Source organism: Nilaparvata lugens, chromosome 4 (genome assembly GCF_014356525.2).
Source record: "Nilaparvata lugens isolate BPH chromosome 4, ASM1435652v1, whole genome shotgun sequence".
Lineage (NCBI taxonomy): Eukaryota > Metazoa > Arthropoda > Insecta > Hemiptera > Delphacidae > Nilaparvata > Nilaparvata lugens.
In genome coordinates, this window is record NC_052507.1 from 79,648,909 (window position 1) to 79,667,271 (window position 18,363).

The 18,363-nt window shown below is 39.6% G+C and overlaps 1 protein-coding gene across 3 annotated transcripts in view; it reads right to left on the reverse strand.

The window, feature by feature from the left end:
* LOC120350978 overlaps positions 1-18,363 on the reverse strand; it is a 79,824-nt gene that overhangs the window by 27,049 nt on the left and 34,412 nt on the right. Inside the window, exons 1-2 of one of the 3 annotated variants that reach the window (XM_039426568.1) lie at positions 17,547-17,803; positions 16,654-16,809 (exon numbers count right to left, since the gene is read on the reverse strand). In XM_039426568.1, the coding sequence (XP_039282502.1) occupies positions 16,654-16,809; positions 17,547-17,624 (234 nt within the window). In that variant the 5' untranslated portion in view covers positions 17,625-17,803. Of the gene's footprint in view, positions 1-16,653; positions 16,810-17,546; positions 17,804-18,363 lie in introns of those variants that run through there. The other 2 variants (XM_039426567.1, XM_039426569.1) reach the window with 2 other exon arrangements.

An 18,363-nucleotide genomic window follows, 5' to 3' on the forward strand; every position in this document is an offset into this window, starting at 1 on the left:
CCTGCCGTCTGCCCTACCGTCTGCACTGCCGTCTGCCCTACCGTCTGCACTGCCGTCTGCATTGCCGTCTGCCGTCTTGGCATTCATCAACATCTCTTTTGAGCTGCTTCCCCATGGGGGATCCGAGATTCGACTCTCCCTCATCACAGCGTCTCGTTAAGATCGCTTTTTAACTCATCCAAATGTCGGTTCCATTGTGTCATCACACAGACACGACATTGGAGGATACTGAAGAAATATGGCGAAACGGAAGCAATTTATAGGTATCTATAAAATGTATGAATTCAGGGCTACTTTCTTGTATTTTTAGTAGGCCTACTCTTTAAAATTAATAAAATAATGGAATAAGAATACAATAATAATATATCAAATATCGAGCACCGAGCTTTGCTCGTCATTTTTATTTATTGATAAGCAGAACACAATATTCTCTAAAATGATGGTGTTTATATTTCACAGCTGGCTATACGTCGTCAGCTAATGAATTTCGGGGATGCGATATTTTAATTTTCCACAGAATCACTTGCTCACTTTTCACTATCAACAGACGACGAAAGTCTCAGCTGTTTCAGCCAAGGATGAATTATCCTTCTAATGTCGTTCAGCGAGTTTTTCCAAGGATGAGACCTCCCATCTCCCAGGGCACAGCGGACGTTGTCTGCCGTCCCTGACCTCCTATTCTTCCTTTTCCCCAGGGCACAGCGGACCGTTGTCTGCCGTCCCTGACCTCCCATCTTCCTAGGGCACAGCGGACCGTTGTCTGCCGTCCCTGACTCCCATCTCCCAAGGGCACAGCGGACCGTTGTCTGCCGTCCCTGTCCTCCCATTTCCCCAGGGCACAGCGGACCGTTGTCTGCCGTCCCTGACCTTCCATTTCCCCAGGGCACAGCGGACCGTTGTCTGCCGTCCCTATTCTTCCTTCTCCCTAGGGCACAGCGGACCGTTGTCTGCCGTCCCTGTCCTCCCATTTCCCCAGGGCACAGCGGACCGTTGTCTGCCGTCCCTATTCTTTCCATCCCCTCAGGGCACAGCGGACCGTTGTCTGCCGTCCCTATTCTTCCTTCTCCCCAGGGCACAGCATGTATACTCAGGGTGTACGTGATAGAATGGCGCCCAACGTGGGGCACGAGGCAACGAAGTAAGAACCACTCAGCGACAGGTGCCCAAGCTGGGTTCAGAACCAACATTGACACAAACCCCACTCATGGACCCAGGCGTGGTATGTGACAAAGTAAGAAGCTGGAGACTGTCATTCGAAGGCCAGTCAGATGCTCCCAGCTTCTTAGAAAGGCTAGACGAGCTACAACAAGCCTATGGGCTCACTGGCAACCAACTACTAGTCGCGCTACCTGAGCTACTAGTTGGTAAAGCTACTCTATGGATGCGTAATCGTCGTGACCAGTGGAAATCGTGGGACAATTTTGTGACAGATTTCAGATCACGCTACTACCCACTCACCTATGAGGAGGACCTCGAGAATTTTATTCAGGCAAGGAAGCAAAGAGAAGGTGAATCGTTTGACGAATTTCTCGAAGATGTACTGACACTCATGAGGCGTCGAGGAGGTTTTACAGACGAGAATAAATTACAGAGAGTGTATAAGAATCTCCTCCCACAGTACAAATTGTATATTCGGCAATCAGATGTTCATAGTATCAACGAATTGGAAAAATTCGCGAGGGAGTATGAACAAATAAAAGCAGAGGAGAAACAGAATAGACAGAATTCGAGAGTTCACATGATTGAGGACACGAAAAAGATTACAAGGCTCAAGGTTGAGACAGTTATAACCCCTACTAGTAACAGACCATCTCTTAGTGAGTCTGAACCCATGTGTGGGCAATACAAGAGACCGGGGCACTGGAGATCAAACTGTCCCGAAATCCTGCCATGTAAAAGGTGCGGGAAGAGAGCACTGGATTGTGCCTGTGATGAGCAAAAGGAGAATAAGATTCCAAACAAGACAGCAGTGATGCGAACGGCACAAAGGATTCCTGTGATTGAAGAGTCATCAAGGGACAACAGACTATTCATTACTGTGACAATCGGTGGTAGAAAGTGCCAAGCGTTGCTAGATACAGGCGCTGAAGCCAATTATATGAGTAACGAGGTCTATGAAGTCCTCCGGAAAATAGGGATGATAAGGAAGGTACCAACTCATCACCACGTAATATTAGCTGATGGACGATCTACCCCATTAAATGGGAAGCTGACAACTAATGTAACTATAGGACAAATCACAGTTCCACTAGTGGCGTCTATAATGGAAGGACTTGAACAAGAGTTGCTATTAGGCATGGCATTTATGCGTGAAAACAGGGTGAATATTCACACATTCACGAGAGAGGTAGAGTGGGATCCTCCCCAACTGAATCCTACAAGTCCGCTAATAATGTCGCGATCTCTCTTATTGGGGACTAAGACAACAGCAGTCCCAACAATATCAGCTGTACAATCCGAATCTCAGGACAACAAGGATCGCGACAGAAGGATGTTCAAGCAGGTTGGTTTGAACAGAGTCAAACTTAATGCCTTGATTGATAGCAAGACAGAGTTGTCATATGTTCCAAGGCAAGCACCCTGGGGCAACATAGTGATGGATCACAGGAATGAGATGACTGAGTATGAACGGCAGGCCACGATTCATGCCCCAGCCACCAATACAAGTGGTAGCTCCGAGAGTGATGTGGAAAAGTTAGTACCACCCCCCATTGATATGGTTGTAGAAGAGCCAACACAGTCTTTGACCATCAAGGAAGTAGTCTCACAGTCCCAGGATCCCAGACCCGGACTCTCAAGGAATAAGGATCCAGTGTTGTGTCACCGAGTCTCAACACCTGGTAAGCGTAAACGGGCTGGCAAGCCACGCATGAAAGTCCAATTTCCAGATGGACGATGTAAATATGTACCTGGTGGACCGGGTGTAGATGATGATCATAGTGAGTGGCATACACCTCTAAGGTGATGCCTGGGAGGTGTACACCTCTTAAGGTGATGCCTAGATGGCTCACGCCTTTAAAGGTGGTGCCATAGAGGGCTCCGACCCCCCCCCCCCCAAGTAGGAGTGGGGTGTCACAAAGTAGAATTGTGACGGAAAATATTGCTAAATAATTAATAATATTGAAGAAAGACGCTCGGCTATCAGCAACGCTAGCCGACCGCGGAGATAAGGAAGGTACCGATGGCGCACCATCTTCCGCGCATCAAGTCGATTTCCACCGCCTCTGGCGGCGGCTCAACTCCATCCCCTCCACTTTGGGGGAGTATAAAAAGGCCGGACGAGCCCCAGACCACAGCATTCCGCTCACAACCTTCCTGCTCCTTGTACAGCGGCCCGTTGGCTGCCGTACGTCCCTGACCTCCCATCTCCCTAGGGCACAGCGGACCGTTGTCTGCCGTCCCTGACCTCCCATCTCCCTAGGGCACAGCGGACCGTTGTCTGCCGTCCCTGACCTCCTATTCTTCCTTTTCCCCAGGCACAGCGGACCGTTGTCTGCCGTCCCTGACCTCCCATCTCCCTAGGGCACAGCGGACCGTTGTCTGCCGTCCCTGACCTCCTATTCTTCCTTTTCCCCAGGGCACAGCGGACCGTTGTCTGCCGTCCCTGACCTCCCATCTCCCTAGGCACAGCGGACCGTTGTCTGCCGTCCCTGACCTCCCATTTTCCTAGGGCACAGCGGACCGTTGTCTGCCGTCCCTGACCTCCTATTCTCCTTTTCCCCAGGGCACAGCGGACCGTTGTCTGCCGTCCCTGACCTCCCATCTCCCAAGGGCACAGCGGACCGTTGTCTGCCGTCCCTGACCTCCTATTCTTCCTTTTCCCCAGGGCACAGCGGACCGTTGTCTGCCGTCCCTGACCTCCCATCTCCCTAGGGCACAGCGGACCGTTGTCTGCCGTCCCTGACCTCCTATTCTTCCTTTTCCCCAGGCACAGCGGACCGTTGTCTGCCGTCCCTGACCTCCCATCTCCCTAGGGCACAGCGGACCGTTGTCTGCCGTCCCTGACCTCCTATTCTTCCTTTTCCCCAGGGCACAGCGGACCGTTGTCTGCCGTCCCTGACCTCCCATCTCCCTAGGCACAGCGGACCGTTGTCTGCCGTCCCTGACCTCCCATTTTCCTAGGGCACAGCGGACCGTTGTCTGCCGTCCCTGACCTCCTATTCTTCCTTTTCCCCAGGGCACAGCGGACCGTTGTCTGCCGTCCCTGACCTCCCATCTCCCAAGGGCACAGCGGACCGTTGTCTGCCGTCCCTGACCTCCTATTCTTCCTTTTCCCCAGGGCACAGCGGACCGTTGTCTGCCGTCCCTGACCTCCCATCTCCCAAGGGCACAGCGGACCGTTGTCTGCCGTCCCTGACCTCCTATTCTTCCTTTTCCCCAGGGCACAGCGGACCGTTGTCTGCCGTCCCTGACCTCCCATCTCCCAAGGGCACAGCGGACCGTTGTCTGCCGTCCCTGACCTCCTATTCTTCCTTTTCCCCAGGGCACAGCGGACCGTTGTCTGCCGTCCCTGACCTCCCATCTTCCTAGGGCACAGCGGACCGTTGTCTGCCGTCCCTGACCTCCCATCTCCCAAGGGCACAGCGGACCGTTGTCTGCCGTCCCTGACCTTCCATTTCCCCAGGGCACAGCGGACCGTTGTCTGCCGTCCCTGACCTTCCATTTCCCCAGGGCACAGCGGACCGTTGTCTGCCGTCCCTATTCTTCCTTCTCCCTAGGGCACAGCGGACCGTTGTCTGCCGTCCCTGTCCTCCCATTTCCCCAGGGCACAGCGGACCGTTGTCTGCCGTCCCTATTCTTTCCATCCCCTCAGGGCACAGCGGACCGTTGTCTGCCGTCCCTATTCTTCCTTCTCCCCAGGGCACAGCGGACCGTTGTCTGCCGTCCCTATTCTTCCTTCTCCCCAGGGCACAGCGGACCGTTGTCTGCCGTCCCTATCCTTTCTGTCCTTCCTTTTCCTACTCCACTGGAGCGGAACCGAGGCCGTAAGGCCGATACAAAATTACATCAAAGTGGTGTCATCAGAGAAGAGAGCGACCTTCACGCCGTCAGAAGCACCAGGAGGTGCTGTTCACGCCAGCTAAGGATCAAAGAAGAAGGAAGAGGAACTTCGACTTGCCTCCTTTCCCCGCCCACATTACGACTGAGCGAAGTCATCCAGGAGCAACACCTGGGTATCAATCACCCACCTCTGAAGCTACTCAGGGTGTAGGTGATAATAGGAACGCATTTTGAGAACGAAGCGGGACATCCTCTATTGAAATAGATTTTACCCGATTCCATGTATGGTAGGCTACATGACTTTAATAAAATGAATAGTCTTCTCAACTGCTGAATAGTTATCAAACGTTTTTTAGTCCATTTTTTGAATTCAGATCTACTGAAGTAGGTAGTCACGGAGCCAATTATTGTTTTCGGAAATACTTCAATAACAGCACTGGTACAGAAGCCTCATTGCGAGGGGAAGTCGGAGAATTAAGATGAGTTTAACGTGGGGGAAATGCCTTTATAATAGGATTCAAAAGTGAATACAAGAACGGTGAGAGACTTGAAAAGGGCTTAGAATTCCCTCATTGCTGGCTTCCCAGTGGAACAACTCAGTTTGCCGCCTTCTGCGGTGCCCTTGCTTTGAATAATATTCTCTTCGCAAAAAAAACTACAGTGAGATCCTTGTCATAATGACAGTGGAGGAAGATAGGAGAACAGTTTTGCCGATTCTCATCCATGACACTGCCTTCCATAGAAGATAGCTGATACACTGGTGTAGGCTATCTGCTGTAATATTAACTGTTCATTCTTGTTCAAAATGATCAATTTATTATATATTATTCATCGAGGAAATAATATGTTTCCCAATGATTGGGATTAAATATGCTGTCATTTGATTATATTTCTAGATTGTTAGAGAACGATCTTGCAACGTTGCGGGACTAGAGAAGGATAGCGTTATGTGCTTAATCGAATGATTATATACAAGTAAAGCAACACCAATAATTATAATCGAATACTGCCTTTATTTTCATAACTTAGCTCACTATAGTTAATAAGATAATTATTAAAGACCAATAACAAAGGTGATTGTTTTTAGAAATTATTGAGATCCATGATCAATATCGAAACTGAATTCCAATTTCAACTTTCAGATGCTTTTTATTGATCCGTATTAGTTTTATAAATCAAGGCAAAATAATCAATAAAGTTGAGAAATTATATTTACACAATCATAAGAACGAGTAAGAAGTATTGAAAAACTTTCCAAAGTGAGATAACGGCGATGTTCCTCCAGATCTTCCTGCCCTGCCGACTCTAAAAACGCCTGAAAACCGCCTAATATGGCCTCACCTTTGGTGTCGTGCAGCGTGCACCAACGATCTATATATAGTTACGATCTATATATAGTTAGTATATATAGATCGTTGGCGTGCACACATAGTGACAACGTTCATTGTTCTGTGGATGGTTATTGGAGAGATGGAGAGTGTCTGGCATACGGTAATCAAGAGCTGCTATAGCACTCAAGATGGATTCCCTAGTGTCGTGTCAACTTCTCAAAGGAGCTTCACATTGACGTCCCGCGTTCCACGACAGCCGCAATCATGTTTCGCCGAACAATACAAAGGCCTGTTGACAACTGCTCTTGACCACAATGCCTACCGTCTGCTCTGCCGTCTGCACTGCCGTCCGCTCTACAGTCTGCCGTCTTGGCGCTCATCAACATCTCTTGAGCCGCTTCCTCCTGGGGGATCCGAGATTCGACTCTCCCTCATCACAGCGTCTCGTCAAGATCGCTTTTTATTTCATCCAATCATCAGTTCCATTGTGTCATCACACAGACACAACATAGGAGGATACTAAAGAAATATTTATGGCGAAACGGAAGCAATTTATAGGTATCTATAAAATATATAAATTCAGGGCTACTTTCTTGTATTTATAGTACCCTTTAAAATTAATAAAATAATGGAATAAGAATACAATAAAAATATAATAAATATCGAGCACCGAGCTTCGCTCGTAATTTTTATTTATTGATAAGCAGAACACAATTCTGTAAAATGATGGTGTTTATATTTCATACGTCAGCTTATGAATTTCGGGGATGCGATATTTTAATTTTCCACAGAATCACTCGCTCACTTTTCACTATCCACAGACGACGAAAGTATCAGCTGTTTCAGCCAAGGATGAATTATCCTTTTAATGTCGTTCAGCGAGTTTTTCCAAGGATGAGACCTAGTGCAATAGAATTTTTATATCATAAACCTACTAGTAGTTCTGTGAACAGTAGACCTCGCGCAGTATTCTCATCCACAAGTACCTGATTAAAACTATAGACCTTATATGGAAATACAGCAATAGACTTGCTTCTCCACACATATGTGTAATCACTTGTCAGCTTATTTATGATGAATAATTCTATAGTCTGATTTTTACTCTAATATTGGTGTATGAAGGAGACTCCTGTTTCCTTATATATTATCCTTGAAATGCAAAATTTCCAAAAACCTTGTATATACGTCGACGCGCAATTTAAAAAAGAAACATACCTGTCAAATTTCATGAAAATCTATCACCGCGTTTCACCGTAAATGCGCAACATAAATACATATAAACATATGAACATTTAAACATTAAGAGAAATGTCAAACCGTAGACTTGAATCTTAGACCTCACTTCGCTCGGTCAACTATGTTCCAAATTTCGTGAAAATCGTTAAAGTCGTTTTCGAGATCCGTTGAACATAAATAATCAGATATAAATATAAATAACCAGATATGAAAATACAGATCAAATACAGAATCCGTCGATGGTGAACGTAATCAAAGGTACTTACTGAACGGTCCACTCTATGAGTTTGAAATTTTGACTTGAAAATTATATTTTCGTGTTAAAAAAAAAAACAAGACTCAGAAGAAGTATATATTTATATTCACAATCCACTACTCGAATAAGTGAAATCGATAGAAAGTATAATTATCTCAATCATGGCATTTGCTTTTTATTGAATGTTCTTTGGTACGGTATTGTTCTTGTATTTAGGACTTTTTGGTTTCTTGGGGGTTACCATTCCATGAAATCTGGTGCAGGAGATCATCTCCTTCTTTAAACGCTTACTTAATTTGAAAACAATGACGTCAAGCCTGTATTCGCCGTAGGGAAGAGCAGGAATTTTCTCTAAATCATATACAAAAACCCATTTTTTCATTTCGCAAGTATACTGTAAAGAAAGAAAATATACAAAGATTAATTAATTTATCACAGTCTCAGTGAAATCATTATGAAACAAATAATTTATCCTAAATCATTTTATTTATTCATCACTATTGACTAATATTATAAAGGATTGGTGAAAATTATGAAAACTGCTTGCTATTTATTTAACAAGGATAATATTTGACAGTATGTTCCATTGGAGAGCTCATTCAAATTGCAAAAACTACTTTTTCGCCCCACTTGGATGTAATGAGCTGGTTTACGTGCATCATATGGAGGCCGAAAATGATTGTTTTCTGACCAGGCCGGTAACATTTCTACGGCCCTAGGGCTGAAAAATAACCTTGAAGTCAGCTGATTCTGATTTGATGTGAACGTGTTTACAAAATAGTTTATAAAACGGAATCAGTTTATGCTTCTAGAATTGAATAAAGTATTCTGCCATATATTAACTGTCATATATTAATTATCATCTGAATAAATGCATTCTCTATTTAATTCCATCTGTACTATCATTTTATTTGGATGAATGAAATACAGATAAGATATATATTATAAACTATCCAAATTTGATTTTCAGAGTAGGATAGAACTTCTAACCTAAACTTCCTAAGTCGATGACAACAAGCATTGTTGACGTTGACATTCAGATTAGCCAAATTTCAAGTGTGCTAAAACAGCTGATCAAAAAAAAATTCATTATTTGTGTTTATTATTCAATAATTAAAACATTTATAATAATATCATCTTATTGTCATATGAAAGAATAAAAAGTATAAACTCAACCTCCCACATAATTGAACATAATCTTTTAGGTTATTTAGACAAATCAGAAAAAAAAAATAAAAATACTTGGACAATTTCCTGATATTCAGATTACCTCAGATTTTCTAGAGCTATGACCTTCCACTTTTGCTTTCGGAAGTGCTTAATGAACAATTATTCTCATATATATATATATATATATATATATATATATATATATTATATAATATATATTGTATATTTCTCTGTGTGGCAAAAAATAGCGTTCACACCACGGGCAAAAATGTTTTTCCGGCTCTCAATCTTTCCTAGTCCTCGGCCTACGGCCTCGGACTTGAAAATCGATTTCAAGCCGGAAAAGTCTCATTTTCGGCCCTAGGTGCGAAATATACTATTCTGTCACTTGAAAATTTTGTTCTGTCATCTCCAATCCACCATTTTTAGTCCAACTTCATTTTTTTAAATGGGGAAATGCTTTTAAAATATTTTTTTTGATATTGTATTGATACAGAATTCATGAAAGAATGAACGGCACATCAATATCTCAAACTGTTTCAAAGTTATCACCGTCAATGATCCTAATAAATCATACAAAAATGAAATGTATCAGTAAATAATAGTTATTTGTATGTCTAGAGTGAAAAGTACGACTTTTTCTCCCTGTGGGAAAAAGTTTGAAGCCCGAGGCGAAGCCGATGGCAGCAATTTTCCTCAGGGAGAAAAAGTATTTTTCGCTCGTGATGTACACAACATTTTTCCTCCATCTACATTTTTTTACAGAAGCTGCAAATAAAATCATTCTAATAACTTACGTATTGGTGACAATGATTCCTAACATCATAACCTAAATCTAAAACCTAAAAACCGGTCATCTGATTGGCACTGCCGATTGCGCTATCTATCGGCAAAAGTTGTAACAATTATATCAGCTGAGCAGCTACCAAAAATGGCTGACTCCAGATCACGCGGTTCAGATTTGAATTGCAGATCAAAAATATTTGTTGGCTGGTATTTTGAATAGAATAAAATATTTTAAAAATTGTATAAATTTTTATCGTCTACTAATATTAAGAATATAATAATTATCATACAAACATATATTTCATGAGTTAATCAAATTTCTGTTTGTGGTATTGAATTCAGTTGACTCAATGACAGACACCTCTATTATGCTTTCTCATCTGAGCTTAGACCTTCTAACCTATTACAATGTAAGTTTCAAAATAGAGATGCTACCCATGTTATTTAAATGGAGTCACTTTTACTCCCTAGGGAGTTTTTCTGTTTTTTACTACCGAGAGAGAAAAAGTGACACTTTAGTATAAGGTTTCAGGGAGTGAAGTAAGTACTTTAGACAGTAGGTGGAGAAAAAAATTTTTTTTTGTACAGAACAAACTTTTCTGTTCAAAGTGTTAAATATTTGACTGGATGTTCACTTGGAAAAGTGAAATTCGTTAATTGAAGCAATGAGAGATTGAGAACTTCATGTTTCTAATACCACTATATTCGTTTAGAACCAATTCAAATTACAGAACCAGGTTTCATGGTTACACCTGCCACATTCCAGCTTCAATCTGCAGTCCGGCTTCTTATGGCTCAAAAACAGGGTTTCGTGGGAGGTTCGTGAAGATAGAAACAGACCCAAACATTTTGACTCTAGGGTACCTCAGGATATCCGCATTTGGGGGTCGCGACTGGGCCGCGTAATGGCTGATTCAAAATGGCGGATCCAGCATTAATTAAATCTGTCATTGAATGGTTAGCATCCATGATAGAGACCTCTAGTAAACGCGAATCGAATCACAATGAACTATTCTACCAAGTTCTTTATCACATATCTCTACCTAAAACATGATTTTAACCTACAAAAATGCACTTTTTCAAAAACATTCAATTTTTCACGAGAGGTTTTTCTTGAAATCACTTTCAATGACAATTTTCGAATATAAAGTGACAAACAACACTTCTTTGAAATAGAATTTATGATCTTTTCCCGTTTGTTTCAAGCTTTTATCTCCTTTTGTTCTGGAGCTATGATTTTTTTTATGATGCCATTCTAGCCACTGAGTCTATCATTAAAAGTGAACTATAAAATCGATTTTTTCACGACTACTTCATGATACAAACTTGAAAATGGTCTCAATCTCTTTCACAACCAGCCGAATAAGAATATTGATGAGAAAACAACGAATATATTTTTTCATAATCGATAAATTCCAGATGGCGGTCATAACTAATAAATCCTTTTATATCGATTTCTATTCATCTATGGTGAGGGATATCGGATTGATTCTACCACCAAAGTGTTCATAACTACCCAAAATATAATGTTCTAGATATTAATCTCATTTTAATTAATCTTTCCATGATTAATTTAGTTTCAAAAACTTGGAATGTCAATCTTCGGGGACGAAATTTTACTTTCCACTCTGTAAATGTATTCACAGGGAACATGACCTACTTTTACTGAGACTGTAGTGGAGAATATTCCCATGGCTTTGAAATGACATCTAATTGAGGGCTGTAAGTCCATTTTTCACTTCTGGAGCGTCATTGAAAAAGAGAGAAAAGTATGGTTTGCAGCCAAAGTTACATTTTTCCCTCCATATTAGGCCTATGCTAAACCTGACAATAATTGAAAAACCGTGTATCTCAATAATCCTTGAAGGTACAGACTTGGAAACGGTATTCTAAATGGTTTGAAATATCGATGTGCGGTTTGTAAATCATTTTGAACTGTGAATTTGTTAATGAATTGTAAATAAATATGATGAATAAATTAGAGAATTGTGAGTAATCTTAAGCTGCGTTTACACCAAAGTTATTAACAATCAAAGTTATTAACAAAATGTTAATAACTCAATCCTCATAGATTCTATTAGACTAGTAGTTCTGTGAACAGAAGACCTCGCGCTCAGTAAGTTACATTGACCTGTTATGTTATGTTTTCTCAAAAATTAATAAATAATTTATCAATTTAAAATGTCTAGAAAAAATCCTAAATAAATATAGAGCTTTCTGTCCTATCGTACCGTGACGTGTCGTCCCGGAATGTGAGTGTGAGCGCTGTTATCAGGTCTGGCTGCAACTGTCTACAATGTTAATGAAAAGATAAATCTTAAAAGATGTTCGATGTTTTTGAACGTGTAGTATTATAGTCCACTAGACAGCTGATTTATGATGAATAATTCTATAGTCTGATTTTTACGGTAATATTGGCGTATGAAGGAGGCTCCTTTTCCCTTTTATATTATCCTTGAAATGCAAAATTTCCAAAAACCTTGTATATACATCGACGCGCAATTTAAAAAGGAACATACCTGTCAAATTTCATGAAAATCTATTACCGCGTTTCGCCGTAAATGCGCAACATAAAAACATATAAACATTTAAACATTAAGAGAAATGCCAAACCGTCGACTTGAATCTTAGACCTCACTTCGCTCGGTCAATTAAACATAACTTATCATACACACGATGCACATATGTTTTTGTCAAGTTCTGTTCAATCTAATAGAATCTATAAGGATCAAGTTAATATCTTGTTAATAGCTTTGGTGTAAACGCAGCTCTATAATATACTTGTGAATCATTCTGATATGTGAATTATTGTCAATGGATTGTGAATCAATAATTATGATTAACTAATAAAAGTATTGTAAGTAATTTTATAATATACTTGCCCTTTTACATGGACACTCAAATGTACAGTTGCAGTGTTCGCAAATGCTGTTCACTATTGCCATGCCAAAAGTTCTTAGTAGCTCACATACTTTGTACTGAATATCAATGACATTATTGTAGCGTCCGTTTGTACCCTTGTTTGAAGCAACCATTCGTACCTGTACCAGAATTATAATACAATGATTCAACCATTCGTACCTTAATAATATCCAATTATTATTTAACGAAAATCCTGAATAAATGCTGTAAATCACCCCAAAGACTTCTGCTACTGCAGACATTGACAACAGGGTTGACAGCTTGATGGAAATTCACTGAGAACTACTATCCAAAAATTAGTTGCCAGCCCGGGAATCGAACCCGGTACCTCCCAATTGCCAGTCAGGAATGCTTACCCTTACACCAAACTGACAATCTCTGGATAGCATCGCTCATTTTATACGAAGCTATAGCGGCCAACCAGTTACAGATGGAATTAAATAGAGAATGCATTTATTCAAATGCTAATTAATATTAATTATTATAATAATTGAGCGCTACTATCCAGAGATTGTCAGTTTGGTTTAATGATAAGCATTCCTGACTGGAAATTGGGAGGTACCGGGTTCGATTCCCGGGCTGGCAACTAATTTTTGGATAGTAGTTCTCATTGAATTTCCATCAAGCTGTTAACCCTGTTGTCAATGTCTGCAGTAGCAGAAGTATTCGGGGTGATTTACAGCATTTATTCAGGATTTTCGTTAAATAATAATTATTTATATTAATTAGCATTTGAATATTTGCATTCTCTATTTAATTCCATCTGTTTATAATATCCAATTTAAGGCTGAGATTCAGCTCAGGAAGTCAACTCAAAATCTAGTTAGATTGCAATATTTTTCTATATTTCGAAGTAGAAATGCAAAATTGATTCAAATGTTGAATTTTGAAAGGAATCCACTCAATAGTTGTTTAGCCATGCTAAACCTGACAATAATTGAAAAACCGTGTATCTCAATAATCCTTGAAGGTACAGACTTGGAAACGGTATTCTAAATGGTTTGAAATATCGATGTGCGGTTTGTAAATCATTTTGAACTGTGAATTTGTTAATGAATTGTAAATAAATATGATGAATAAATTAGAGAATTGTGAGTAATCTTATGCTGCGATTACACCAAAGTTATTAACAATCAAAGTTATTAACAAAATGTTAATAACTCAATCCTCATAGATTCTATTAGACTAGTAGTTCTGTGAACAGAAGACCTCGCGCTCAGTAAGTTACATTGACCTGTTATGTTATGTTTTCTCAAAAATTAATAAATAATTTATCAATTTAAAATGTCTAGAAAAAATCCTAAATAAATATAGAGCTTTCTGTCCTATCGTACCGTGACGTGTCGTCCCGGAATGTGAGTGTGAGCGCTGTTATCAGGTCTGGCTGCAACTGTCTACAATGTTAATGAAAAGATAAATCTTAAAAGATGTTCGATGTTTTTGAACGTGTAGTATTATAGTCCACTAGACAGCTGATTTATGATGAATAATTCTATAGTCTGATTTTTACGGTAATATTGGCGTATGAAGGAGGCTCCTTTTCCCTTTTATATTATCCTTGAAATGCAAAATTTCCAAAAACCTTGTATATACATCGACGCGCAATTTAAAAAGGAACATACCTGTCAAATTTCATGAAAATCTATTACCGCGTTTCGCCGTAAATGCGCAACATAAAAACATATAAACATTTAAACATTAAGAGAAATGCCAAACCGTCGACTTGAATCTTAGACCTCACTTCGCTCGGTCAATTAAACATAACTTTTCATACACATGATAAACATATGTGTTTGTCAAGTTCCGTTCAATCTAATAGAATCTATAAGGATTAAGTTAATAATGTTGTTAATAGCTTTGGTGTAAATGCAGCTCTATAATATACTTGTGAATCATTCTGATATGTGAATTGTCAATGGATTGTAAATCAATATGATGAACTAATAAAAGTATTGTCATTAATTTAATAATATACTTGCCCTTTTACATGGACACTCAAATGTACAGTTGCAGTGTTCGCAAATGCTGTTCACTATTGACATGCCGAAAGTTCTTAGTAGCTCACATACTTTGTACTGAATATCAACGACATTATTGTAGCGTCCGTTTGTGCCCTTGTTCGAAGCAACCATTCGTACCTGTACCAGAATCATAATACAATGATTTAACCATTCGTACCTTAATAATATCCAATCATTATTTAACGAAAATCCTGAATAAATGCTGTAAATCACCCCGAAGACTTCTGCTACTGCAGACATTGACAACAGGGTTAACAGCTTGATGGAAATTCAATGAGAACTACTATCCAAAAATTAGTTGCCAGCCCGGGAATCGAACCCGGTACCTCCCAATTGCCAGTCAGGAATGCTTACCCTTACACCAAACTGACAATCTCTGGATAGCAGCGCTCATTTTATACGAAGCCATAGCGGCCAACCAGTTACAGATGGAATTAAATAGAGAATGCATTTATTCAAAAGCTAATTAAAATATAATTATTATAATAATTGAGCGATGCTATCCAGAGATTGTCAGTTTGGTTTAATAGTAAGCATTCCTATATGAGTATATATAATTGTTTTCAGAGTACTTTATCCTTCGTGTAAATTGTGAAATTCGATGATTTTTTCAAAAGTCGTCGAAACAGCTGTTCTACAGATGAAATATCTCTACTATGTAATCTTTTTATAAACTGCTCTACCTACCTACCTCATGCATGAGGAGGTAACAAAGTCCATTTCTCAAGGATGGGGTGGCCCCCCATTAGTTTCCCAGGAAAAATACTCATGCTAGTTGATGGAGCTGATGAATAATTATACAGGGTATGTATTTGAAAAAAAAATAGGTCAAGTCATTTTTGAGAAAACCGTGAAAAACATGGTTTTTTAGTGATTATCCGCCATCTTTCTCAAGAATACTACGGAGATCCTGCAATTTTCCCAGAAATGAGACTCATGTCAGTTGATAGGGCTTATGAATAGCTGCTATCTATGGTATGAATTTGAAGGAAATCGTTTGAGCCGTTTCCGAGAAAACCGTGAAAAACATGGTTTTTTAGTGATTATCCGCCATTTTTCTCAAGAATACTACGGAGATCCTGCAATTTCCCCAGAAATGAGACTCATGTCAGTTGATAGGGCTCATTCATGGTATAAATTTGAAGAAAATCGTTAGAGCCGTTTTCGAGGAAAATGGGAAAAAACATGGTTTTTTAGTAATTATCCGCCATTTTTTCCGCCATCTTGAATTTAATTTTATTGAATTTCTTATTGTCGGATCCTCATGGTGTAAGGACCTTGAGTTTAAAATTTCAAGTCAATTGGTTGATTAGGAATGGAGTTATCGTGTTCACAGACATACACACATACACAAACACACACACATACACACACACAGACCAACGCCCAAAAATCATGTTTTTGGACTCAGGGGACCATGAAACGTATAGAAAACTTGAAATTGGAGTACCTTAATTTTTTTTTGGAAAGCAATACTTTCCTTACCTATGGTAATAGGGCAAGGAAAGTAAAAATGACCAGAAATAGATTTTAGTTGAGTTATTTTTGGGCATGGGTACATCCTGATATTAGAAGAAATATTTCTTGCTTTATTTTATCTTCATTAGGATTGAATGAGATAAAGGAATGGATAAATTCAATAAATATTGAAGAATGAACCGGAGAAAAAATTATACTTTTTCAATCCTTTTTATGTCTTCCATGTGTGCTTTTTATTGTGTACTTATTATTTTTACTTATTAAGACCTGACGTTATTCATCTGTATATTATAAAGTGTACTGTGTTGAATAAAAATATTATCTTATCTTATCTATGATCCATACTGTATTTACCAAATTAATAATTTTGCTTGTCATAGAGCACACGGTATCTTATGAGGCAGACTTACTTTATCGAGTATTTATACTAGTACTTCATAGAGTCACATACCTTCACGGTATCATCCAAATCCACTCCTGTATCAAGTAAACCGGTGTATACGTGGTGCGTTCGATTAATCTTGCTAAATTTCATGTTGTGTAACAGATTGACCGGACCTTTCTTCTCACACTCACCAAGGTGTTTAAAACTAAGATCATAGGGGCCCTGGGTGGGAAAAGAAAATCGTTTCAATCGAAATACTCTATAAATTTCATCTCAGAAGATTTAGATGAATGTAACTTCTAGATGCCGTAACCATAGAATAAAACAATCTAAGTATAAGTTTCAGTATAAGTTTTCTCTGCCGTAACTGAAGAATCAGAAACAAAATTGAACTATTACTTGAATTTCATAACAAATTTCGCACTTTCTTCTAATTAGTTCCAATACAAATTTTCTCATGCGGTTAAAAGCGAACGCACACAGCAGCAGACAGACGGAGAAAAAATTAAACGTCTGCATGCAGAAGTGAGCAGACTTAAATGGAATGGAATCAGACGGATTCCAGCATTGTAGCATACGAAAACCTGTGCTTGGATTTTTCTTCTCCGTCTGCGTTCTGTCTGCGTTCGCCCGTCACATATATGGAGGAAACCTTAAATAGAGGTTTCCAATAGCATTGTTTGTGTCCTGAATGGAATGAAACTTTTATTCTATTATTTTATTATGATGTATTTTATAATGTATATTTTGACGTTTCCGATAGCATTGTTTGTATGCACTAAAGGAATAAAAATCATTCCTATTCTTATTCTTATTCTTATTCAGAGAATCTTGATCCAACAAATATTTGGTGATTCACAAATCACAGTTCGTTTCCAATTCGACTATATTCTGAACAGAAGTACATAGTTTAGGAAATAGAAAAAATCATTGATTAGACAAACCTATCGGCAACTTACCGCAATTTCTTCCCAAAGGGCAAAAACATTGAGAGACATACAGCCCACAGCAATAAGAATTCTAACCAAACAAGACATGTTTGAAAAATCACTGCCCACAAAATAACAAAGGAATGGGGAAAATGATAGATTTAAATGCACACCTATATCTCTTATACGAAGATTTTGTTATCTATTTGCATTTTTCACACTGATTACATTAATGTGACCAGAAAAAGCAATAAGGATATCCGGAATAAGTTGGCTGTAGTTCGTGCAAACCTTAGTTTGCAGCACAGGGCTTTATTGCCAATGATATTTTCAATATTGGAATAGGAGAATACTGATGCAGTTTTTATACTGATTATATCAGAAAGGCCCACGCTCTCTCATTCGCTCTTCCTCTTCCCGGTCGTGTGTTAATGGGAAGGAAATCATTCTATATCCTTATCAGAGAGTCGACAGGCACTACTTTTTTCGCTTGGGTATACATGTCAATTATTTTCCATATTCTTTCAAAGGAACGAATTTTCTGCTGCAACTTCATATTTATGTGTATAATTTATTGAGTAGGTCCTCTTCTGGAACTTTGAAATTGTTTTGTCACGACATGCTTCAGTGAAATTTCATTAGTGGCCGAAACATGTCGTAACAAAATAATTTAAAAGGGTACTCAGATTAATATTTTTATTCATAATCATAAACTCACAGGAACTGTGTGGATAATTGACCGAAGCGAAGCTGAGGTCTTAGTTTCGACTTGATCGGCTTTTGTCTGTTTGTTTGTACCGCAGTTACAGTCGCAGTTATTGTCCGATTTGGATGAAATTTGGCATGA